This window comes from Glandiceps talaboti, chromosome 8 (genome assembly GCF_964340395.1).
Source record: "Glandiceps talaboti chromosome 8, keGlaTala1.1, whole genome shotgun sequence".
NCBI classification, from domain to species: Eukaryota; Metazoa; Hemichordata; class Enteropneusta; family Spengelidae; genus Glandiceps; species Glandiceps talaboti.
Window position 1 is genome coordinate 16,565,816 of NC_135556.1, and position 26,755 is coordinate 16,592,570.

The following is a 26,755-nucleotide window of genomic DNA, read 5'->3' on the forward strand; positions in this document are numbered from 1 at the left end:
TTGCAACCCTTTGCCGTAGGTCGACCTCTACAGAGGTTTTATGAGTTCCTACGATGAATATCATCGAATTTGGACTTGAGTGTGTGCATGTGGAGTGAAGCCAAAACAGGAGACGCTTTACTTCTCTTTCCATTGATTCATCATCTAAACATTTGGCTAGATTAAACACAACCAAAAATATTGCACGTGGTGCTATAAATACGTGGTGCGTATTGTAATAAAATTCGTCGCCAGCAAAATCCCATACGTTCAATTTTAGCGGTAGGCTAGTTCTTTTTAAATCCCTCAGGTTGATAACGTGCTGATTAATGTATCGAAAGTGACTTGTTTCTGCGTATATCCTTCGGTACACGTCAAATACCAAAAAGAAGATGCCATATAGAATTGCAATCATAGAAGAAAGAGCATAAGAATCTGGCAGTCTATACCCACAGAAACAGGCTATGATAAGTCCAAGTGCCATTCTTATGGGTAAAAGAATTGGTGCACCGAGCTGAAAAACACCATTCACGACGGGCCCAAATTCTACTCCCAGAGACATTCCAAAAGTCACCAAAACATTGGACATAAATGCATACATGTGCAACGAAAAGAAAATAGGTGACAATACCCCAACAACGACAGGGAGTGACAATATCATGATTTGAACAAAAAAGGTCCATCTCAGTTTCATCCCAATGGCTAAAGTACGAAAGTTCTTTCCTCTAAGTTTAACATACAGTTTGTGTATTGAGAAGCCTACGGCTAAACCTATGATTATGACGGCTTTCTCCGTGTACCATGTGTGGGACGGGAAGGGTACGGATGGGTCATCCTCTTTTGTTTTCAGTGGAGATAAAGTGACCGAAAACCCAAACAACATACCTATATTAAAAGTCGTGGTGATGAATACTCCGAGTGCAAATCCACCAATGATTGTCACAAGAAAAACTATCAACGTAACAGCCTGTGATAAGTCTGTCCGTGACTCGATTAGTATGGCATACTCTCTATTAAAGTTGGACAACTTTTCGATGAAGACAAGCAATAGTGCAAGTCCTGCTGCAAGTTTTGAAGAAGTGATGCTATCTGTAAAGAATCTGAAGACGAGGACAAATATAGAAAATGAGAAAATAAACCCATTTTGCAGTTGAAGGATTTCAGCTAGGAGAATATTACCTATTACAGAAAATACAATTAGTAAGTAAATAGCGAGGAACCCCAACTTGTTATCGCGGTTATTTCTTATTTCACTCTTGTTACTGTCCTCCACGGCTGTTTTTGCAAGTAACCAAGACATTTTGTGTGTGTACTCATCTTGTTTAGAACTGACATGTCGCCATCTCTCGTCGACTTCAACAGATTCACACTCCAGGGTATCTACGCCAACTGTTTTCTTTTCATCGGGGTTGAATTTTTCACCCATGAGTCTCCTCCTTAAGCTAGTCTTTCCTACACCAGCATCACCAAGGAGTTGGACTTTGACATCATTACTAGGAAGGGTGCCATTCTTTTCTAAATATTTATGCTTCTCGTGTAGAGAGCTATTCGAAACCAGGTTGCCTACATCATGAGGATCGATGAGATGGAACTGGTGCCACAATCTTTTCATATATTCCTTCATCCTTAAAACAAATTCAAACAATAAAAGCAATATAAGTTATAATAACGTTGTTTCTTATTAACAACGTTACCAAGGAAACGAAAGGTCTGTTTTGCATATCAAATCAGCGTAAGTCTACCTTTCCCACACCATGGTAAAATACATTATATACATTATATATAATGATAGTATTTATATTTTTGATAAATTAATGGCAATGAACATGCTTTTATTCAAGTTTGAGAAAAATATTGAAGTATCCATTCCTGACTAGTGTGGTACTCCACAGGGATACCGTATGTAATTTTGCTTGTATGGATGGATATATGAAATTACGTTTAAATATGAATACTGTTACAACTTGCTTGTTTGAGTGGGTATTTAAAAAAAATACCTGAATTCTACTACCAGTAAAGATTTTGTTATTACATCAAGTGTATGTGCAGGGAGGGACAGAACATAGTGCGCTCATTTGTAGCAACATTATTCGCATCCAGGACCTATAGTATCAACCAAGCAAGTTTACATGTTCATGTGCGATGATAAAGGTCATGCAAACTATCAAATTTGAGGTCATGTGTGAGCGAGCTGTCGGTTTTGGAAAACCGTGCTAGTAGTGTATTAGTCTTAGAATTTCTCATACTGATATTACTCTGGTAATTGAGCCTTCTATTATGCACAGCCACAAACTAAAACTATTGTCGCAACCTGTTGATACAACAGTGAAAAACTAGGACGTTGGTTTAATTATAGTTTCAGCAGAGAGGCGTCTCTGAAATGTAGTTCATTAAGAACTTGCAGTGTTATTTTGGGACTTCCAATGTTTACACTATGTTTATCACAGGATGATTAGAATTGCACAACAGAGGAACCACTATCACCCACTTGTGTACATCTATCACATTGAGGAACAGTAGATTTAGTTTGCGTCTATCTTAGTAAACCGAAGGCTGGATTGCCAGTGATTGCGTGCAGGCACAAGAATCATCAAAAGGTGTGGGGTATTCAGTTTACATACATTAGCGACACTTCTTGTTTTTTGTTGTGCACATTAGACTGTAAACAAGCTCGAGTGACTCCTAACAAAAAATTGCATAGCCCCTTCTTACAGACGTTTAACCTACCAAAATGAGAACTGACATGATCTTTCCTTGGTTTCATATGCTAACAATTGTATGAATTGAGTTGTGTATAAAGAATGCCAAAACGGGAACTTTTCTAATGCTTCCCTAACTTTGTCAGATTGTAACCGAACGAGGCCCAGTTTTCGACTTAAGTTAGTACATACAAAATGGAAATACGAAATACACCTTACTTTGAAGGCAATCAGATATGCTCAACAAAGCTTGTTAACTGAGGCTGAAGTTTTTCGAAAAAAAATATTTATTCCCAAACCTATGCCATATACAAATACCTGATGAGAGCTATAATTGATGGTCGAGATGATTCAACATAATATGTTGTATCAGTGTTTGAAACAAAACTAAAAAAAACAATCAAGTTAATACAGAGTGTGTCCCTTTAAGTAATCACATTCGAATTCTAATCATTTAGGCCTAAGTTGTGTCGAATTGACAATAAAATGTATGACCTTAGATTTCCTGCTCATCTTTTGACAAAGAATTATTTGAAAATTGAGAAAAGCTTAAATGAACATGATTATGTACACGTATGACTGTGGATAATAACACTGTATCATAGACATGCATGGTAATTGTAAGGTTGTCTTCACAAAGATTTTAAACGATTTGACATTAGTGTCGGCTTACCTTGTGCTAACGATTTACAGAAATATAAGTTTTCCTTCTCTAATGCTGACAACAACTGTGCCAAGATCAATACCTTGGGGAACACTATATCAGTCTCCCTAACCTGAGACCACTATAACTAATGACACTATGAAAGTTGGACGCCAATCATGTGGATGAAAACGAGGCTATTATTCATATGACGTCATTCTACTACTTTATGACTGGAAACAGCCCAGTCTAATCTAGTCTACTTTACTGCGAACAATATCAACTGGTATTAGTAATGCTGCCATCAACGTCAAGAACTAAAACAACTGCACGGTCTTCACAAGAATTTTTTCAGTAGTACATATGTCTAGCGGGTTATGAGGGACGGAAGTCGGTTAGATCTGATGTCAGCAAATGTCCAAAAAGAACAAAACATTTTGAAAATCGAGTGCGAAAATGGTGACTTGGATTATTGTAAATATAACCCGACGGGGTACGTACAGAGAAGTGGCTGGTAGCGCCTACAATATATGGCAACTCAGATAAAGTCTGTTATCGTAAGCTTGCGTGTTGTCACATTTCATAATGCAATGTATCAGATTTATAAAGGAATGATTATTGAAATATTCAATCTGGCAAAAGTATCAAAATTACGCCCTCTACGGCAGGATTAGAACAATCACAACGTCGCTGATTGCACGACAGCGACCCCACGATCCGGCCCCACGAACTGTATCCGAGCGAAAATTATCATTTATTTCTGAAATTTGTGAACCTTGATAAAACAAAATGGTTCAACTATGTCTTCTGATTTAGTTTACCTGCAGACTGTTGAAAGCATGATCGTTAAAATGAAAGTATCACCAATTTGTATACGTACACGTACATTTTTTGAAACTTTTTTTTTCAACCGACCGCCGCACCCATCATTTCAACGTGTTGCGGTAAGAAACATAAAATTAAGTTCGGTCGCTCTCACTCACTCAATAACCAATAGCTTTTTTCATTGTATAAGATCACTCCGCCCACACAGTATAACCGAAATGACTAGCCAAGTAAAAAAAGGGAAGTGTATAAAGAAAATTCCTTAGAGACCATGTTGCTAGTCATTGACAACAACGTACGCAAACAAAAGTAGTTTGCGTTTCAATTTTAACGTGTTTTTTAACGTTTATTCCCATTTATGATTTTTACTCGTATGTTTTTATCTTGACTCACGTTGTATTGGTGTCTTGTGATTTGAATACTATTAAGTGTTTTTTTTATGTCAAAGGCAGGCACTTCAATGACCCTCTAGGATTCAATAAAGTATTTTCTAATTCTATTTCAAATACTAATAGCAAGTCTGCCTTGTCATTTGTATAGATGCACACTTCATACAAATTAGAGATGACTGCAAATTGATCTTTGAGTGAGGTATCATCAAGTGACCACGTGCACTGTTTACGTAATTGTTGGAACCCCATAACCTCAGTAGCCCCCAATAGAGACGAATGATATGATGCGTGAAAGTGCTATTCATTGGTAGGACGACGCCGAGTTGTTTTCGAAACTCAAGAAACATACAGTCCACAGATGTTACCATTGTCCTCTTTGAATTTATATTTCCTTTCCGTGGCAACCGTCTGAATCCATGATAAATTATTTTATGTCCCGGTGTAAGGACAATAACATTCAAGTATTTGTCACACCCAACTCGACTAATCTGATCAGTTGGTGACAGACAAACAGTTGACGACATCCCAAGAATCGACGAGCAGTGTATTTTATTTCGGGAGTTTAGTTGAACATCAACACATCTCAACCATGGCAAAATGCAGTGCACCTCTTTGGGTAAGTACCGTCGTTAACGCGTTGGTGCGTCCTCCCATAATCCCCTTGGTTGTACGTCTCTGATCGCTCGCCTGTTTCAAAATATGGACCCTTGTTGTTGTGACATTCCTTCATTAAGTTAAATTGAAACAATTATCATTTTATGCATATAATAATCTTCATTTATACTGGATAGTTCTTTAAGTATATAAACACTTGTCTCCCAAGAAGTCCAGTGATGGCCATCCCTTATGGGTTCAATGTTAATGCAGGAGGAAACCGGAGTACCCGGGGAAAACCTGCGTTGTTCGGTTGAGTCAAACTGAACGACACTCTTCTTACTTACAGCGTGGTAAATTTAATCGAACCCTGAACGGGGTTCGAACCCCGACCGCAGTGGTAAAAGCCAAGTGGCCACTTGGCCACCGACAACCCGACATATGACACAGTAAATCGAAGTAACTTTGATAGATTTGTAGATTTCAGCGACATTGAGGAATGAAACATCACGTTGATGCCAAATACATAGTCCGACATCAATCTCTGAAAAAATCACATCGTAGTGATCCGACACCTCAACAAATAGTCAAATTATAATTACTACTTTAAAGTTAAAAGTTTGACTCTAAGCTGTCGTTTTTGTTGGGCATTTCTTAATTATTCTTTGACTTTCATTACCTTATCGTGAGGACTCACAGGTTAAAATGCATTCTTTTCACTAACATCAAAAACTAAAAAGTGAAAAAATCGTAAAATATAGACCAACTACTCACTTATCATATTGTTACGTCGATAATTTTGATTTAATACTGATCATCATTATTTTCCAAATTTGTCGACAGCCGTTCATATTGGTCCACATATGGTTATCAGTCGTGTAAGTATATCAATTATATTTTTGAGCCAAAATTTTTGACAATTTGATGTGTACAGCTGGAGTTCATTATGGTCCAAAGTGACAGTATCTGTACAACGAAGTATCGTAAAGATCAGTACATAGTTCCTGTGTGTTATAAGGAGATAAAGTGAATATTGGTCGATTTATAAAGTCACTGTAAGCATATCTACAATCACATAAATGATCGTGTACCACTTTTCTAAACAAAACCTATGAACCGTATATTGTTAGCGACTCGTTCCAGGTGAACACATTTGTCCCAGCTAGAAGTTGATTGATTGTAACAAGGGGTGTGTTTTTTTCTCAAACATTGAAATGTATTAAAATTTACACTAAGTTTAATACCTAACTTAGATTCTAAGACTTTGATAATGCACTTATCAACACAGTAAAATCAAAAGACCCGTCAAATCTCACTGAATCACACCACGCCACACTACACCATAGTACACCACACCACACCACACCACACTACATCACGCCACACTACACCATTGTACACCACACTACACTATATTATACAACATCACACTACACCATAGTACACCACACTACACTGCACTATACTATACTATACAACATCACACTACACCATAGTACACCACACCACACTACACTACACTACACTACACTACACTATACTATACAACATGCATCACACTACAGTATCTCTAGATCTACTATCCGTAGCTTCGATCTACACACAAGTCGATCTTAAAAGATGGAATGACCATAAATAAAATAATAATCAGATAAATAATCCTGTATCCACAAATATTGTACACCCACTATTTTTAGTCATATACATGTAATAGCTCAAAACAACTATTAGCTGCAGCTAGTTGTATGTTGATATGGATGTAACCAAACAACGATGGTGTTTACTTGTGTTAGTTTATCACCATTGGCAACCATTTCTCCTAGGGTTAGCAAAGGTCATGACCTTTACGCTACTGATTTATCGCTGAGTTTTCAACAGGGCCTGGTTTTCAATGCAATTCCAGTCACCCATAACGACTTTAATATGTGACTAGGGTAAATTACAGACAGTGGATATACTTTACTGTCTGATTATACCTGTCACCAATAATAGTGTTTGTGGCAATATTTACGATCAGAGGCTGACGAGGTGTGACGAACAGTTTCTATTACATGTAACAAAAATCCAAAGTGACATAAACTACCCAATTTCACTTCTTTTCCAGATCACAGTATGTTTAGTATCGTGGTTCATGCCATATGGCAGCTATACTACCAGTCTATAATTTTTCTAATGCAGACGCTTACGTTAAATACTGCAATATATCGTTGTATTTGTAGTAAACGATTTTGATATTCCAACAGAGTTGATTTAAATGCCTAGTTCAAAATAAAATTTAGGCATGCAAATCAGTTGTCTTGATATGATCTTGCAGAGGAATGAACAACTGGTTCAGAACAAAAGAATAATCAATACACGTGTGTAATCATTATATGTCTCCACGAGTAATTTGTAATAACAATGCAAGAACCTGAAAACAGGTGCGTCCACCACTCTATTTTTTACTTTTTTGCCAAATAACAGATGTCATTTCGTCGAATTGATCGGGTTTTATAAAATATTTATCTTATGCCAGTGCTTTTCAGGCGGCAGGAGCCGGGGACTTACTAACAGGAGTTGGAGCAATGCAGTGGGTCACACACTCGTATGCCTGGATGAATTTTACGATCGTCGCTCTTGGCTGTTGGACAGTTGGTCAGACAAGCATTAAGGAGAACTGTATCATGGTGAGTTTATCTAAAATCTAATAGTTGAATAAAAAAAGGTATTAATAGTGTTTTTATAGCGCGATTTCCCACTTTGTGCTCAAAGCGCTTTACAATTATTACCCCTGGCACGGATCTATAGCGACACAACAGTCATTTTTTTTTACTTTCCCCAACTCCCTGGGGAGCATACAATCCATTGCAGCCTTAGGTTTAAAGCATTCGCATTGCAGCCTTTATCCTACCTGGTCCCCAATTATACAGCTGGGTGGACTGAGGTTTGTGGTTCAAATCTTGCCCAAGGACTTTAGCCACCCAGAAACAAACAGCAGTGACTGGGCTCGAGCCTGTAACCTGCAGATTCCAAGCCAGCCACTAGCTCGCTATAACAATTTGCCCACTCATGACTTCAAGGTAGCACAGAGTCGCAGTTACATTAATACCTTGCTTGCTGGCCCCTGTGGTCAAACGTATGTTGAATGTGTAAAGTTCTAATAACCCTTTGATTGGTGGATTAAGGTTTCAGCCATCTCTAAATCCAGTCTCATCTAAAACCTAAGCAAGCCAATATATTTCTTGGTTTTCAGCATGTAGGTTTACACAGTGATATATGTATTGTGTTCTGATGGGGAAAACATTGAGTGCATGAAAGCGCAAATCTAACAAATATATTAGCTTATCTTGAGCATGTTTGAATCACAGGCAATGATCGGCCCTTCGGCACCAATGATCGACGATCGGCTATACTCAAATAATATCGATATCAATAGCTACAAATGACACACGAGTATATGAATTGCTACCAGTCATCATTTGTTTGTTTGTTGTCTCATACCTCCTCTGACTCCTATCACCAACATCAGTGACGGAATTAAGGAGTTTGGGTGACATCTTTTGAAGATCCTATTCATCCTTTCCAAGAAAATGCCATTGAGGACTCCCTACTGTTCCCTTCAGTCGTCATAAAAACAACTGGCGCTTTCAAATACCTCCCTCCCCCGCCCCCGCATTTAATGACAGCATTTTATCAGTTACCCCCATCACATATCCAAAACATTTTGAAGTACCCCTACCCCTCCTTCCAGCAGTCTTTTAAAGGATACTAATTATTTGCTTTCGTTTCTGTTTTTAATTCACAGCTGATCATTTCCCTAGTGTTGGGTTTTATCTTTGATATTGTTTTCATCGCCATCTATGATGTGTTTGAAATCATCGGAAGCTGCAAATCTCAAGCCTGTGGAGAGTTCATGTGGAGTGAGGTCATGGCCATACTCAACTGTCTCTTCAAGATTGCAACGCTGATTTTCGCCATCTGTGAATATATGAATCGTGGCGGAAATCTCAAAGTTTCTGTGGAAGTCAAGTAATGAATAAAATGGATAAACTTTGTATTTTTAAATGCTTGTATTTGTTCATGTGTGTATTTGTCAGTTTGTCATTTTAAAGTCCTACTTGTTTTAAAATGCTGTTTTTATGTATAGTTTTTATCTATGGGATGTTTCTGAGCATTTCTGCATTCTTTTATCTCCCGAAATAAAGTTTAATAATAAATGAATTACACGTACATACATTAACCAATTTGAAATAAATTTGTAAAAACGAGTTAAAGTTTGATTAGCTCTGTAACTGTCCATCAAATAATGTTTAAGTTAGATTTTTATAACAGAAGTAGTTCTATAGTTGTTGGGGTCGTCACAACAAGTAGTGCAGTATATTTTCATTACAATGATTAAGCAACGCGTCAGCTAAAAACAAGTTCTAGAGTTCTGTCTTACATAAACTTCCCATTGCACTTATAATTTAGATACATTCCCTCGTATGCGCAAAATTAAGAAAAATTTGTCTCCGGCCTGCAAAAATGAAAATATGTTCAACGGACACCCCAACCCAACACTTTGTACTGACAACGTTAATTATCAAGAAATGTCCATAAATAATTTTGAAACAAGGTCACGTAGTCTAGCACAATCTTACAGAAGTTTGAGACCGCATTATGTGACCGCGTATAAAGCTGGTCTCAGATTCAGAATCAGATTCAGATTGAAGGACAATATGAGACTTCAGATTCAGCATCATAGTCTAAGATACAGAAAATAATGACACCCAACGATATCAGTCAAACAAGAAGTTAATACAGTTACAAGACTATAGGACATGGTCCCACTTCACAAACCCCTATTTTCAAGCTATTTTCCCCATATAGGGTTGAAACATCCCAACTCCCACCAAGTCGGGTTGAAGGGGAACATGTTCCTGTAGTCTCAAAAGGTATTATCTGGTTTGACTGCTTTTGTTTTCCCCGTGTGTGAGACTATATGAGGGTAAATATGAGTACCAATCTGAGACCAACTTTATACTCGTTGCTTGTACGTTACACAATGGCAACAATTCAGTGTAAAGGGATATCAGCAACTAAAAAATTCTTCTATAATACCTGTAAACATGATTTATTGGCAATAAATGAATACAAAGTCTCTTCGGGAATGTCTGTCTGTGTGTGTGTCTGTCCATCTGTCTGTCTGTCTGTCTGTCTGTCTGTCTGTCTGTCTGTCCGTGTGTGTGTCTGTGTCATCATTTTCGGTAATTAGGCTATATCTTAAGACTGCATACTTGAATTTCAATATAATTTAGTACATACTTTAACCATAACAAAGCGGATATGTCCTATAAAATATTTGATATAGCTTAGTCAGTTTTAATGAAAAATTTGCATAATTAATAATTTTAGGTAACTCGGTTGTATCTTAAAAATGCAAGCTTCAAATTTCGTATAATATGGTACATATAATGATACGCACCTGTCCTATGAAGTTTGTTCCTACAACTTTTACCTTTAATGAGTATTTTGAATAATGAACGATATTCAGTAATTAAGCAGTATCATGCACTCTTCAAATTCCGTATAATTTGGCACATACATTAACCTAAGAAAGCATGCTTGTCCAAAAACAAAGCCTGTTACCATAGTTTTTTAGTTTAATGAGTTATTTGCATAATTAGTGATTCCCTTATGGGAGGCATTCAGTTTAAATCTGGTCAATGCCTATTTTTACAACTCTATTTTAGAGAGGTCGCGCGAAGCATTATTGGTAAAAAAAAAAAAAACTTTTCTCTGGGTTCCATAGGGATAATAAAGAAATATAGCAAAGACGAAATCAGCCTCGCCTGTATTCCTCTTAAATAACATGGATATTCATACAATATTCATGTTCATCATGTTATGCCGTATATTTCTATGTTTGTAGTCACTACAATTTCCCTCACCATGGGTCACTGGACATACAAGTGTCGTAGGTCCCTCAGGGTAAATTTAGTTATCAATAGTAATTTTCATGACACGTCCGACCTCTAGGTTGTAACTCACGGTGGTAGTTTTCAATAATCATAGTACAATACATGGACGTTGACAACAATACATTCGTACTCATACTCACCCGTGTCCTAAACACATGGTTAAGCTCCGTTGCCATAACACCGTCTGAAGACTGTCTTTGTTCGTACCTTTGTATGACGAAAGTGGTCACGTTCGATAGTGCGAATGCGCATGCTGTTCTGTCAGCCATATTATACACACCTTTCGGTCACAATGGCATAATTTTCATCAACCAACCCATGGCGTTCAAGATCAGTCCTTTACGGAGACTATACCTCGACTTAAACAGGTCTATGGATCAAAGCCAGGTCGTACAACTAAAGGGTTTGTTATTGGATGATCAGATTCCAAAACAAGAAAAGGAGTCCGCAGAAAACGCTTCCGACATTTTCATATTGTTGGAAGATTATGGATACGTATCACAAGACAATCTCGGCTTTCTAAAAGAGCTACTGGAGAATTTCAAAATGCCTAGTCTAATAAAAAAAATCAGTGATTGTGAGAAGCGGATTAAAGGAGAGTGCTCAACGCCATTAACAGATTCACAGGGTAAAAATCAAGATTGTTTTGAAATATGTGTGTCTTTAATTTGTCTATCAGTACGTAATGGTTTCAGTAAAATTTATCATTGCTTGGACAACTTACCATATCGTGAACTGTTTCATTCAATTCATAGTATTGGTATAAATATATCCATTCAACACTGGTTGAAGAAAATAACCCCGGCCTGCTATAGAAACGTGCAGGTTGGTTGTATTTACACAATTGCCGAACTCTATTCAATCAATGACCTCAAATAGTCGTCTTGGTTTCGATTCACAAGCCTTTGCCTATCTGACAAGTGTGTGCCTACTGTGTAATGCCGTGGATTCCAAAACACACGATAAAAACATTCATTTTTTGCGCGTAACTATCCAATTACACTGTTTATGCTGCATAAACATGACTGGGAACCTTTGGAGACAATGGTCATGTGATCACTATATTAAGGTTTGATTGAAACTGTACTTGTGCGTTTTTCATGTACACGCACCCGCATGATGCATGGATGCATAAATTTACAATCTTGTAATCATACACGCACGCACGCGCGCACACACACACACACACACACACACACACACACACACACACACACACACACACATACACACACACACACGAAGTGAACACGTTACATTGGCTATCTACGCTTACATTTCTTTAAATTATATGTTATTATGTATTCCGGATGGCACTTGCCACTCAGATGTATATTTTCTGTGGAAGAGGCCGAATGTAACATATGAATAGGTAATTTGTGGTAATCAACTTGACTCAGACCTACAAGTGCATTCTCAAAACTACGTTGCCTTGAATGCAATAAACTTTTGTACATGATGAATATGTATAATACTGTATATAAGAAAGTGTTCATTTATATTCCAGTGATTTTCTTCCCGAGATATGTATATTCAGGTTAAGTCAACTAAATCTGTTTTTGCAAAAAGTTGTTCTTATGCAGTTTTTCAGTGGGAGGGCAATTTTGTTTCGATGGGTAACAGGGAAAGTGGGGGGGGGGGGCAAATAAGGAAGACTTGCGGCGATGAAGTCCTGATTTTTTTACAGTGGGAGAAGAAAACATGAAGTTGTACGTACATTGTGTACGTGGTATATAGCACAAACATTTTCCTGGTTGGGAATGGGTAAATCATTCTCAATATTGGGTAGGTAGTGGGCTGGCAGGTAGGGTGAAATCCTGTGGGAGGGTAGATATCCTTCAACACCATTGGGGGGCACATAACAACAGCTAAACACGCTCCCCCATTTTTCACTAATTTCGACTTCAAAACAACACTTCTCCTTGCCAAGCCTCTCGCAACCACATTTACAGTCGTTTGTATAACACCTGAATTTATTGTGTACTTTAGATGAACAAGACACAACGGGGGAAATATTGTCTTCATCTTCGAATTCTACTCGCAAGAGATCTATTGATAGCTATAGTGACACTGCTCCACAAATTAGAAAATCAAGACTAAGCCATACTAGAGATGTTTCTGGTAAGTTCATTTCATGTATTTATTTGTAGGTTTACTTTTCTAAAAATCAGTCACAAAAACTTTCTGATATTATAGAAAAAGATTTCCATGCGAACTTATCATCCACAACTTTCAGTTATTGCAAATGTAAGATTCTATAAGGGGGAGATGAATTGTTCAATGTAGGATATAAAAAACTAAATTCTTTTAGTTTGGCCTCAGACCCCCCCCCCCCCCATCCCTCCACCTTCTAACTACGTACATTGGCAAAAATTGAAAATGTTTCAGACAGCACAATCGATTTCAAATCAGTATATAGTAATATGTAGTACTATGAATAAAAAGCCAATATGTAGTAGTATATAGTAGTATGAATACAAAGCCAGTATGTAGTAGTATGTAGTGCTATGAATACAAAGCCAGTATGTAGTAGTATGTAGTACTATGAATACAAAGCCAGTATGTAGTAGTATGTAGTGCTATGAATACAAAGCCAGTATGTAGTAGTATGTAGTGCTATGAATACAAAGCCAGTATGTAGTAGTATGTAGTGCTATGAATACAAAGCCAGTATGTAGTAGTATGTAGTACTATGAATACAAAGCCAGTATGTAGTAGTATGTAGTATAATGAATACAAATCCAGTATGTAGTAGTATGTAGTACTATGAATACAAATCCAGTATGTAGTACTATGAATACAAAGCCAGTATGTAGTACTATGAATACAAAGCCAGTATCTAGTAGTATGTAGTACTATGAATACAAATCCAGTATGTAGTAGTATGTAGTACTATGAATACAAATCCAGTATGTAGTAGTAAATAGTACTATGAATAAAAAGTCAGTATGTAGTAGTATATTGCTATGAATAAAAAGTCAGTATGTAGTGAGGAAAACCCCGTTCTTTTGTTGACACTTTACTTTATTTCAGTACCATGCATTTACTATAGCCAAAATTCTTCTATTTCTCAGTCTGACGACATTTTAAAATTAATATTTGTATTTGGGGGTACAAGCAGATTCATTAAAAGTAAAATCGTTTTTGTAGGATGAGAACTGAAATGGCTAAAAAAATTCAACCCATTGATCTCGCCCCTAATGTTAATGAAGTCCTAATAATTCACCCAAAGACTACTAAGACATTACAACGAAAGCTGGAGTATTAGAAAGCAATGAGAGGACAAAATAATTGAGGATAAATTGTTCCAAATTGGTAATTAGGATAGAAGTGCATCCCCGTGTCAGTCAATTTGACATACTAATTAGTTATTCATTCATACCCATCAGTGTGGTCACATCAATCGAAGCCAAATTTATTCCCACCCACCGACCTTGATAACATTCTATTTAAGATTTATGAAATATTTTTCGTGATTTATGACACAATAGTTTAGACATTCACTTAAAAAGTATATTTTCAGAGTTCACTGGGTTTGCATTGATGTAAAAGTTTAGATATTAAAAGAAGAATACGAAAACCTAATGATTTACTCTCCTATCACACCTTTACTTGCATCGTATGTAACCTTGCCACCCAAAAACTCACATTCAATTATTTTTCAAATTACTGTATGGTCTACGCGATCATATTTGAAAGTTGTGAATACAAAAACATGGCTTAACAGGCTGTCAGACGTAAACGGGGGCAGAAGTCATAGAATCAGTGGTAAAGACTCGATCCCACCGCTGCCACCACATTGACGATTTTAATAGCATTATAGTTGTTTCACACAGCTGCAATCACAAGTTCTGTAATGTACTGTACTGTACTGCACTGTACTGTACTGTACTGTACTGTACTGTACTATGACAGTGAATTTGTATGCATTAATTCTAGCGTTGGATCTAATTGGTAGGGCTAAATGCCAGAACTCTTTGTCAAGACTGGGGTCAACGTCCCACACCACGACATCTTACCTCACTATTCACCCTTCACTCTTGTGAGACCCACTCCTCATCTCACACCACATCTAGTATATAATTTATTCACTGTATAGTTGTCACCAGCGATTTGACTTTATGCAAAAATTAATGTATTTCCTGATATTACGGTACAACAGTGGCAGTGGTAAGATGTGGCAGCAGTGGGATATGGCACCGCCGGTGGCAACAGTAGGATATTTGTGAAAATCACGAAATAAATTAGATACTACAATATATGAGTCAAAGTAAAATGTGACCCTCCTCTAATTCCCCTTTTCTAAAATATCACCCTCCCCTGATATTAGAACCGATTGATAAAATATGACCCCTCTGTAATTACTTAAGGCTCACTAATATGAATTACGTTTCATGGTCATGTTCTAAAATCGTGTTCTGATTGAAGCTATTCTTATATTTTATAACCTGACCTTTGTTCCTTAAATCACAGGTCGAAGTGAAAGCGTCGATATTAATGGCGACGTCTTAACTTACAATGGAAACACACGTGTCGGGGGTTTTATTGCAAGTAGCCCGCTATCACCAGACCACAACTACTTTGAGGTAAAAATAACGTTAGATCAAGTTAAGTTTGAAACTAAATTCATACAATTTAACATAAAACTGTCATGAATGGATGAATTATGATGTGAAAAGTTGATAGTAACATATATATAGGATAAATTATTTCCAAGACAAAATACACCATTCTGTTAATAGGGTAGTGATCTGGCACTGAGGGATGTAGTTGGCTCACCCCAAAACACGATCAAGAAGGTAATAGCGTCGATAATGTCAAATTTAATTTGTATTTCTCACTGATGTATTCATATATACAGAAATGTCTTTACCTCTATTACAATGTACTTATTCATTTGTATTTTATGCACAGGTAGAAATACTAGATACTGGTTACAGGAACACAATTGGTGTAGGTTTAGCTCCTCAAGATTATTCTCTGAGCAGACAACCTGGATGGGATGAGGGTTCTGTTGGATACCATAGTGATAACGGATTGTGAGTGAAATTTTAGAATAACAGAATAAACAATTACGTCATTAGAGACATTTTTTAGAAAAATAAATCATGTAGAGGAAAATTGCCAATTGATGAATTATTTGTCGGTAACAATAAAATACTAGTAGTATAGGTTTACTAAGACGCGACTACCATGATGGCTATTTTTTGTGACATCACCAATAAACACACGCGCGCGCGCGCGCGCACATTCACACACACTTACTTTTTTTTCAAATTTGAACTTTCATGTACTATACTGAAAGTACAATGCAACCCTTAAATGGTTGCTCGAAACAATTACCGATAAAAGCCGAAGCTAAAATATACATATTTTTGTATGTTTTTTATCATTAAATTTTGTTTTAGTTTATATATAGGATCAGGTAGGGGGACAAAGTACGCAACAGTTTGTAAAAAGGGTGATGTGATTGGTTGCGGTATTCAGTTTAATGAAGAATTATCAAATAAGCTGTCTGTCTTCTTTACAAAAAACAACGAAGAGGTAAACGAATTTCGATTTACTCTCTATTCTAACAAAGTTCACAGGATAACATTAAAAAGTATTAGATATTAAATCCATTTTTCTAAACGGTAATGTTGAACTCCTATGTCCAATGTTTATTCAGAGGACTGGCAGTTACATGTAAAAGTTGAATTGTGGAAACGTCGATTTAGGTTTTATATGTTGAAACGAATTGCATTCCCGTCATCGTTAGACCAGCTACACTTTAAAAAAAATAAAGACTTTCCGCTGGTAACCAGGCGGGCATGTTTAACCATAGACGTTGGAAAGAGACAGTTAACAATGCCTATGGTTTAACAAATCGTAAACCGCTTTGAGTACAGTATGGGAAGGTGCTATATGAAAACTAATGTCATATAACATTATGAACAACTCATTGCCAAATAAACTGGTATGGTAGTAAAATACATTCTCACGATCACAAGCCAGTGCATCTTTGTCCGCTGACGCATCAAAAAATCTTGACAATGTGTTAGAAAGTTGCCGTAAAGAGGTATGTTGTTTTATGATGATGAGTGACAATCAGTGAAATCTATTCCGGTAAAGACAAGAAATAAATTAAAAGTGATTACATATCATACTATATAGCACTAGCAAGTTACAAACGTTCATTTTGTGTTCAATTTCCCAAAGCTTCGCACGGTGAATGTAAAATCTAAGAGTGATTTGCATCCAGCTGTTGGTCTACATTCTGGACGTGAGAAAGTTAAAGTAACCCTGGGACTAACATGGAATCAACGGACAGGTTGGTATTTCTACAATATATGTCTTTTCTTAGACTAGACACAATCTACTTTTTATGATGTGTTTCTGTTCTCTCCGAAGGGTTTTGGTCCTATATTACCCTAAACAGTGTATGTCTTGTAACGTCATAACGCTACCACAAGAAAGTTGTGACAAACAACCTGCTATGTAATGTACACTTAGATGTTTGGATCTGTGATACTTATGAAGGCGTTGCATCACCTTTTATGAAGTCACTGAGGCTACATATGTAGTAGAATTGGCAAGCTTCTTTCGATTTGAAATGTCAGATAATAGAACCCATACCAAAACGTATTGCCTCCATTGTGAATTTGATACCTTGTACAAATTTGAATTGTTTACACCCGTCAGCGTTTCACTAAAGAAAGTAAAATGTTAATGTTATGTCGGTTATCGGTCTCACTCCACTCTACAGTCTATGCTCGAATTGATCTCACAACTCTCGTGAATTACGCAAACCTCGCAATCTCCTCCTGTAGGAGCTTGTGACGTATTGTATTTCATTGCGTATATCTATGGCTGTTGACAGTTTGGTTTTTGAAATCGCATACTCATTATCTTCTTATATTTCGTTTCAGTTGCGAGTCAGTAACTATGCACAGTAACCAGATAGCAAAACTATTCAACATCGTCGATGGTTGTCGGATGCAGCAGATTGTTGTTTTTTTATTCGCCACACAACATTCAACTGCTGACATCAGACCATCGACAAATGGGCCTGTTACAAACAGGGAATGTAAACAAACAATTTATAAAGAACACTTGGCTCAGCATGTTGGAACAGCAAGGACTTGTATTACATGCACACTGTGGTTTTATAAGAACAGTTTGTACATATGTGACTTGCCAGGAGAACTGGAAATATGTTTGTGAACAGTGAACTATTATGTAAAGTGGTCATAAAACTGTTCTTGTCAAATGATGGACTGTAATACAAGTCTCTACTCCCAACATGCTGTGCCAAGTGTTATTAATCCAATTCGTTTGTTTACTTTCGATGTTTGTAACAGGTTTCGTTCGTCCACGGTCTGATATCAGTGGTTGTACAACTACGAAATACATACAATCACAAGATACCTAAGTTAAAGTGACGCATGTTGTGTTTCGGAAACAGTGCGACTATGGACTGGGAAAATAGCAAGGGCGGAGCTAACCAGTGGCTAGTTTCTATACTCAAACCATAGACAAACTAACCACAATCTGACTATTTTAAAACCTGTCGATGTCTCTGCGTATTTTAGACAGAAAAATGAGTATCTTCATCAATTTGCAATTATGGAATTTCGATTAATAATTTACTTGATTTTAGTTTATACATAATATTATACCTGTAAGCCTGGAGATTTCATTTCTCTTTACGTCTGCTTACAAACTCCCATTTTACACAGATCTGAGATGTATCAAATATTCTCACACCTCCTTAATAGTGCGTGTATGATATCATCAGCATGTTACGTTATTAATTAATGCTATCAATTAAAAAATGATCATGTACCTACTTCAAACACACTTGAGGTTGATAGATTACTTTTTTTAAAGGAAAAAAGTTCCCAAATATCTCAGTACGTGGCAAGGGACAGTATGTATGTATGTATGTATGTATGTATGTATGTATGTATGTATGTATGTATGTATGTATGTATGTATGTATGTATGTATGTATGTATGTATGTATGTATGAGTGTGTGTGTGTGTATTGTAAAACTTTTGTTATCTTGTTTTAAAATGGAAGGGGGTGGGGGGGTACTTCAAATGTTTTTTTTTTATCCAGGCAGAGAGGGTACTTCAAAAGTTATCAGTGAACCAGTGACATGTTGGTATAGTTATGAACCGCACGTTACCAAATTGGTAACCGAGAAAAACAATTTGAATTGCTTCTGCATATAGAAAAATAATTTGACTGGAGGACTGACAATAGAAAGAAAATTTGCTGTCACAGTAATGGGAAAAAAATGTTTTGCCATACCCACTTCCCCCTCCCCCCGAAATCAAATGGTTCTCCACTTAGGTAGGCAGAGTTGACAATCATATGGGCCGAGTTGGCGATGTGCCGAGTTGGACCTACCCCCTCTGGTTGTTGCACATCACGTGCTTTATTTGTTTATGAAAGCGTTTGTGGACAAACATAAGACCACCTAGAATTGTAATTTTGACAAAGAACAACAATGGTTATCGTGATTTTTCGAATATGAGACTGAACCTGAGGCTCAATATGAGACTGGCCTCGTCCTCCAATGTGAATCTGATGCTGAATCTGAGACCAACTTTATACTTGAGGTAGACGTAGGTAGACGGAGCGTAGTTATAATAGACCTAATTAGGTAGACGTGGTAGACGTATTCTCCAAGGGGGAATTCAGTTTTGTCAGGTACGTTGTTGTGAGTCACATAGTTTAGGGCCGCTGAAAACTGTGTACAGACCGCAGTACACATTTTCATGCTGTTTGAACGGGGGTAACAACATCATGGCCACCTCGGTTGATTTGCAAAAGTTCCTCAACAAAATGGACGACGATTTTGTGTCATGTTCAATCTGCCTAGAGCGATACGACAATCCTAAAGTGCTAGCGTGTCTCCATACGTTCTGTGAAAAATGTCTTTTAACATTAGTAAGACGATCGCGACGCCATGGGTTCGATTGCCCAACTTGTGGAATGGGGTTCGACATTACAGCTGACGGTGTGCGAGAGCTAAAGGGCAACTTCTTCATGAATTCGTTAGTCGATCTTGTCGCAGAGAGACGAATGTTTGCAACCGCTGAAACCGAGAGGAAATGTGAGTTTTGTGAGGAAGATGCGGCGACTCATATCTGCGTTGAATGTCCACAATATTTCTGCAATACCTGTGTTAAATCTCATCAGAAAATCAAAGCTACACGTTCTCATGAAGTCACTACAATACAAGAATACATGGAAACGAACTCTTGTATTCCTAACAAGATGATAGAGTACTGTAATGTTCACAAGCGAAGCGAGTTGAAATTTTATTGTGACACATGCACGCTACCAGTTTGCACTGACTGTACAATAGTGGACCACCGCATACCTGGTCATCGTCATCGCAATTTAGATGAGGTCGCTCGTGAGTATCGCGAAGAACTGGTACAAGTTACGCAAAGATTACAGCAACAAGAGCAAAGGATGAAAGCGTCAACATCGGGGCTAAAGACAAATTTACAACGTTTTAAAGTCCAGTGTGGGATTGAAGAGAACAACATACATGCTCATGCTGAAGACACTATACATAAAGTGAAGAAAGAAGAAGGCATTATAGTTGACCGTCTGAAAGCAGCATACCGAGATACAGAGAAGGAACACAAAGCCCAAATTGACCGCCAAGAATTAAATCATGGTAATATCGAAAGCACGCGTAAGTACATCGACACTCTCACACAATTTGGTGGACCTGCTCAACTATTATCGACGAAGCAAGAAACTTTGGCTCAAGTAAATCATCTGATGTCGCTGGAGTTGAAAAGTTTCGAAAATGACGCCGCCGTGGAATTTAAGCCCAATCCAAGCGACACTATTTCTCTTGGGTCTCTTGTATCAGATGCTTGCGTATTGAAATCTAGCGTAGAAAACATCCCGAAAGAAGTAGTTAAAGGTGAGTCCACAACATTGACCATCGTTACCAGGGACAGTGAAGGAAGAGAAATTCTTCCCCGCCAAAAACTTGCAGTCAAGATCGGGGACAGAAATCTTGATCTGGTCTACCGTGGTGGTGGAAATTTCAAGGTGACATTTTTTGGGGCAGAAGAAGGGAAGCAACAGATATCCGTCACGTTAGACAAGCAACCATTACGAGGAACACCTCTGCAAATCAAAGTCGTCGACAGAACATCCGTGAAAAGACAAGTGGTTGAGATCTCGACAGGTAAGTCCTCAGCATACACTATATTCTCGATTGAAAAGAAGTTTTTGCTTAGAGTTGGAGCAGAAGCAAGTACAAATGTGTCTGGAATGAATTCAAACTGATAGCCGCAAATCTGTACGATCAAACGCTGTCTACGAGAAAATCGGGATAGTTTGCAATTGAGGATTGATTTATGTACATTAGTACATATGATCACGATGTATATGTCGCTATGCATCTGTAGTATGTACTAAATTTTGAAACAAAATCCTTGGAATGAAGGTACGAGGCTCGTACATTTACACTTTGGCTTACATGCTCAGGGGTTAGAGCTAGAGTGCTTCAGTGTCTGAAATGCATGAGGACCTCGATAGCAACACTAGTACATCTCTGCCTTGAAATAGGCAAATATTGTGTGACTGACTGACTATGACTGACAGACAGCATAGCAATCAACACGAACACACGTGTTTGAATTTGTCTCGCGAGCTTTCCTTGAACTTTCAAGTTGCCGAATGATGTCCCGGATTGAAGAGAAATTCAGAATGTTGCTTGTCTGAAACCTACTGTTCTGAAACCATGTACTGGCACAATGGATTCTTGTGTTCTGCATAATATGTAATATCTAGATTAACTTTCACGGAAATGGTCATGAACCAAGTCACAGTTATTCAACACCTCCCAAATTGAACGGACAACAAGTGTTTACAACTCAGGTCTCATCTTCAAGTTTATGTGCTAAGAACTACACATACAGGAATATAATAAAATATCATCTTGTCGTGTCATTGTTTCATTGACAGTATCATGTATTATTTGAAAGTGTATCAAACTTTGTAGAATTAGGAAGGTATGTGATTTTGTTACCATGGCAACTGATCTTCATAGAATGGTAACTTTTTTGAAATCAGTATAACAAACTACCCCACATCAGGTGGTCCATATGCAAATAAACTCGATTATTATTAAATTCATAACATTATTTTGTCAGCAGAAAATATTTTACCAAAACATTTTTAAGCCTCCTGTATGTTTCCATGGAGACAGCTGTCCTATTTTACACAATTTGTGTTACATTGGATAGCACTGACTCATACATGCCAAAAGCAATGAAATTGATTTGCTAAATTTTTTTTTCACGTTTTATGTCAAAATGTGGAAAAGTAATCCACATATTATGGTTAATTTGGTTACCATGGCAACGGACATTCATAAAATGACCCCCATTTTTAGCACAACTGAAGTGAGGTTCAGTAGTGCTATAGGGATTGCCTGGCGTTTGTCTGTCTGTCTGTGTGACGGTGTGTGTCAAAAAGTCAAAAACCGCTGAACCGATTGCCATGATATTTGGTGGGTGGCTAGTTGGGAAATTTTTCAAATCAAAATGATCTTACCACCGGTTTGTGATTTGGGTCAAAAATGTGATTTTTGGTCAAAAAACTTAAATTCAAAGACTACAAGCAGATTGGGCTGAAATTTGGGTGAAACATTCTTCAGGGTGTTTTTACTAAGAATTGTTCATGATGGTCCCATCAGTGATATGCAAATTAGGACTAAAAATGTGTCTTTTTGGTTAAAATCTATAATTCCAAAACCAGTGAGCAGATTGGGCTAAAATTTAATGGGAATGCATCTAGGGATGTATGGACAAAGAAATATTAAGCATACCATGATTCCATGAGTGATATGCAAATTAGGTGTAAAAATGTTCATTTTTGGTCAAAAACTTATATCTCAAAAAGTACTTTGGTCAAGGAGTCTGAAACTTGGTGAGATGTTTCTGAAAGTGTTATTCTGCAGATTTTCTCCAAAACATTTTGAAAAAATTGGCCCTAGCAACCATGACCACGCCCTTATGCCCTCTGTGTACTTTCATTTATGATTTTGATTTCCATTTAGTATCCTCAGTAAAGCATCTGTGGAATATGCCAACATATTACGTAATAATGAGTACATACTGTGTGCGTGTATTTGGTATTAATTTTTTAAATCATTCACTTTTCATATTGTTGTGTATGTTTTGCCATTGCTTTAGGTCGAAGTGAAGGAATTACTGTACAAGGAAATATACTTAAATATCAACATGGTGCTAGTGGAACGGACGCTGTGTACATTGCTGCCAATCCTCTAACGCCAGAGAACAACTACTTTGAGGTAAGGCAGCCTTCAGTACTTACAAGGGGACTTCAAGCCTAATATTTTGCATAAAATGTGACCCTCCTATGATTGCATTTTCTAAAAAGTGGCCCTCCATCAATTTCCTTTATCTAAGACACGACCATACCACAATTTCCAAATATTTGTTTAAGTATTAAAATACTGTCACACAAGAAAGGGGACAGGTGATAAACTTAGGACTCGATCCCATTGCTGCCACGAAGTTTGTAAGCCGTACATGCTTAAGTATTGCATATCTAATTTAGTTGCATTGAGAAATCAGAAATCTGAACTTCTGAAAGTTAAAGCTTTTGAATGTGGCTTTAATATCTTGAAAGCAAACGTATATAAGCACCTCTGACCGTTATCATAATATATAGTCACTTTGATACATTACTGTGAATCAAACTACACATTGAGAAGGTCCATATACCTATCATATTTTTTTTTATCATCCAGTGATATTCAATTTTGTTTTAAAACACACTACTAACATGATTGTTCAATATTATGTTGGCATCCCAAGTTTGGACAAAGTTTGATGGTAAGATCTAACGTTTGTATGTCCCTACATTTTGGTCCATGGTGGATCCTCCCTCTCTCAACACTTGAACACTTGAACGAGAACAAAACTAGAAATGGAATGACCACACTATGACTGTTTGCATACATTGCAATCTTTTTGATCTGTTTATTGCGATGTCCATCATAATATTCGTGAAATGGGTTTTCCTTCACTACATCAGTGTATGTCTGATATTTCAGTTTCATAATTCCTTCATTTGTGCCAGGTAAGTATTCTGATGAAACACTGATGTATTGTTTGTTTTTTATCGCAGATGTATTTGCTCACGAGGGCTATCGCCATAGGATTAGTACATAGGGATTACTCATTGCAGCATCAACCAGGATGGGATGGGCAATCCATAGGTTATCATGCCGATGATGGATCGTGAGTATAGACTAGTTGATTTACACAGAAAGCAGAAAGAAATAGCTGAATTATTAACTACATACTTGTAGCTCTTGTAGAAATGCTCATTGATACTTGTGTTTTTCCATGTCATGTATTTGCTATTGATTTTTGCAAAGTGAATACTTGAACAATCAAGTTGCTCTCTGCAAAGTTGAAAGAAATCAGTGCTAAATGAGGATACCTATCATATTACAAGTAAATATGTTTGACAGGATCTTCAAAATTAACACAGACTAGAGTTTTTCTTAGTAAAATCAAAGATGACAGCTGTAAGGTTGCAAAAACAAAGTAGAACTGTTTTATCCATTGAAAATACAAAACATAAAATGTAAATAACCATTCTCATCCATATTGTGGTTTCTACTTTTGATTCAACTGAAAAGGATATTTTAAGCATGTCTCCTTGTCAACTCAAAATTTGTGAATGCTTTTATTGCTTAGATGAGAGAAAATGCACGCTATGTCCCAATTGAAATATGTACCCATTATCTCAGTATCCGTTAGTACGTTACCGTCACCTAATTTGGCAAGAGGGGGTTTAATATGCATACTATTGTCATCCTGTGAACTTGACAGGTACATGCAAGTACATGTATAATAGACGCCGATAGAAGCAAACAACTTGGATGCCTCTTGTGGTTTATATTATGACTATCGTATGCATGATCACTTCGTATGAGAGATTATTTTGTAATCTTTGTATTGTATTGTATTGTAATATATTGTATTATATTAAATTGTATTGTATTGTATTGTGATGTGTTGTATTGTATTGCAGATTGTATCGCGAGTCTGGATTAGGTCAGCGTTATGGTAAAGCATGTCGCCAAGGTGATAGAATAGGCTGCGGTATAAAGTTTGATCAAATAAGATATTCTAGTAAACCTACCCAGACAGTGCCTGTTTTTTTCACAAGAAACGGGAAAGAGGTGTGAGCAATTTTTCATCTTTTTCCTTTTTAAAGAAAACGTTATTACAGAAGTTGTCGGCTTCATGAAATCGTGGTGGTTGTTGTTGTTGTAAATGTATTCTGAGGAAGCCAAAACGTTCATGCAAAACAATTCAACACCTTTAGGGAGCAAGCAGAATTTATGGTGAGGGGGTGGGCGTAAGGAGAATTTTAAAAAATTTGGTCAAAATTATTTTCGTAGCGCCCCCCCCCCCCTTTGCATTGTAAAATAATTTCATGACCCACCCCCCACCCAATTAACCCAAGAAATTTTGTCACCCACCTAATATTGAATTACATTGAGGCAACATGTTTTACAAATGGTCTTGGTAAAAGACTGCCCGTGGGATTTAATCTGGTTCAGACCATGAGCAAAATATTCTGTGCCCCCCCCCCCCCCCAGATCATCATCATCATTTCAAAGTACCCCCTTCGCACAACCAAATTGGTTTCATGCACCCCCCCCCCAATTTTCTCCTCAACCCCCCACCCCCTCTGTAAATTCTGCTTGTGTCCATAGTCAACGAGATGCATCCTGTGCACTTTATACAGTGTATTCTTCTTTCCCAGCTTAAAACAGTGATGGTCACAATGCCTGATAGTGGATTCTTTCCGGCGATTGGTCTAGATTCCATTGGAGATAAAGTGTGTTTGGATCTAAGCACCAAATGGGTGAGTATTCTATGTACTAGTATGTAATGGTATTGAGAACCTCAAACCACCCCTCAAAACTTGGACAGCATCTCGATAAAAGGGAATGTTTCGGGTCAAAAGAAAAGATGTGTCACAAAACCCTTCTAAAATTAAACAGAACCATTAGTAGATATGATGGAGTGGAATTATTTATAGATACCCCTTGGTTCTTTATTCCATCTTCAGCCTGAGACAATCTCCATGATCTTCAGAAACTTTACAAACACCTGAACCTGTTCATTTTAAACTGTTCACCGACCAGTTTGCCCAGCTTTTGGGTCAATTGGGTGGGCTATTCAGCTGCTAAATAGAAATAGAAGATCTAGAAATGCTATGACTATGACAGAATTTGAGATCTAGTACATTGATTGAGAGGACATTTCATTTGGGCCACAGACGTGTGTCTTCCCATTTAGTAAAATACAAAGGAACTAGATATGGATGTTTGCTTCTTGAGTGTAGCACCAGATGTTCAGCAAAACGGCCCCATAGGGCATCACACAGATGAACCTACGTACCATATTTCTTACTATTGTGTTTTTATTTTATGGCTTTATAGTCTGTATAATATTGTATCACAAGATTTTTACGAATTCATGGAAAACCTAAACTAGACACTCACACATAAAAAAAAAAGTATAATAAAACAAAATAAAAAATCTACCTACCCCACCTATTCCAAAATTGAGCGTAATTGGAACCACACAATTTTTAGGCCTTAGCAT

At 37.3% G+C, this 26,755-nt stretch overlaps 3 protein-coding genes across 3 annotated transcripts; all 3 read left to right on the top strand.

Moving 5' to 3' along the window:
* Positions 1-4,873: 4,873 nt before the first annotated feature.
* On the top strand, positions 4,874-9,176 carry LOC144438886 (type-1 angiotensin II receptor-associated protein-like). The gene is made up of 4 exons (XM_078128101.1): positions 4,874-5,154; positions 5,976-6,010; positions 7,648-7,798; positions 8,917-9,176. Exons 1-4 carry the CDS (start codon positions 5,128-5,130, stop codon positions 9,142-9,144), a joined length of 441 nt encoding a protein of 146 aa, XP_077984227.1. The 5' UTR covers positions 4,874-5,127; the 3' UTR covers positions 9,145-9,176.
* A 2,179-nt stretch (positions 9,177-11,355) lies between these two features.
* LOC144439053 (uncharacterized) lies at positions 11,356-18,891 on the top strand. The gene is made up of 7 exons (XM_078128302.1): positions 11,356-11,699; positions 13,061-13,192; positions 15,545-15,657; positions 15,986-16,110; positions 16,480-16,615; positions 17,270-17,381; positions 17,980-18,891. The coding sequence occupies exons 1-7, from the start codon at positions 11,390-11,392 to the stop codon at positions 17,991-17,993; spliced, it is 942 nt and encodes a 313-aa protein (XP_077984428.1). The 5' UTR covers positions 11,356-11,389; the 3' UTR covers positions 17,994-18,891.
* Positions 18,892-19,865: 974 nt separating this feature from the next.
* On the top strand, positions 19,866-26,261 carry LOC144439272 (E3 ubiquitin-protein ligase TRIM71-like). The gene is made up of 6 exons (XM_078128547.1): positions 19,866-21,276; positions 23,291-23,409; positions 24,252-24,364; positions 25,167-25,317; positions 25,908-26,009; positions 26,217-26,261. Exons 1-6 carry the CDS (start codon positions 19,866-19,868, stop codon positions 26,259-26,261), a joined length of 1,941 nt encoding a protein of 646 aa, XP_077984673.1.
* The last annotated feature ends 494 nt before the right edge of the window (positions 26,262-26,755 follow it).

What these genes read in the sequence shown, in the direction of transcription:
- LOC144438886 (XM_078128101.1), top strand. Translation starts at nt 5,128, where the DNA reads ATGGCAAAATGCAGTGCACCTCTTTGG. An exon ending in AATGCAGTGCACCTCTTTGG is followed by an intron (nt 5,155 to 5,975) that starts GTAAGTACCGTC and finishes ATTTGTCGACAG; the next exon opens with CCGTTCATATTGGTCCACAT. An exon ending in TTAAGGAGAACTGTATCATG is followed by an intron (nt 7,799 to 8,916) that starts GTGAGTTTATCT and finishes TTTAATTCACAG; the next exon opens with CTGATCATTTCCCTAGTGTT.
- LOC144439053 (XM_078128302.1), top strand. Translation starts at nt 11,390, where the DNA reads ATGGCGTTCAAGATCAGTCCTTTACGGAGACTATACCTCGACTTAAAC. An exon ending in CAGACCACAACTACTTTGAG is followed by an intron (nt 15,658 to 15,985) that starts GTAAAAATAACG and finishes TTTTATGCACAG; the next exon opens with GTAGAAATACTAGATACTGG. An exon ending in TACCATAGTGATAACGGATT is followed by an intron (nt 16,111 to 16,479) that starts GTGAGTGAAATT and finishes ATTTTGTTTTAG; the next exon opens with TTTATATATAGGATCAGGTA.
- LOC144439272 (XM_078128547.1), top strand. Translation starts at nt 19,866, where the DNA reads ATGGCCACCTCGGTTGATTTGCAAAAGTTCCTCAACAAAATGGACGAC. An exon ending in CAGAGAACAACTACTTTGAG is followed by an intron (nt 23,410 to 24,251) that starts GTAAGGCAGCCT and finishes TTTTTATCGCAG; the next exon opens with ATGTATTTGCTCACGAGGGC. An exon ending in TGGATCTAAGCACCAAATGG is followed by an intron (nt 26,010 to 26,216) that starts GTGAGTATTCTA and finishes TTCCATCTTCAG; the next exon opens with CCTGAGACAATCTCCATGAT.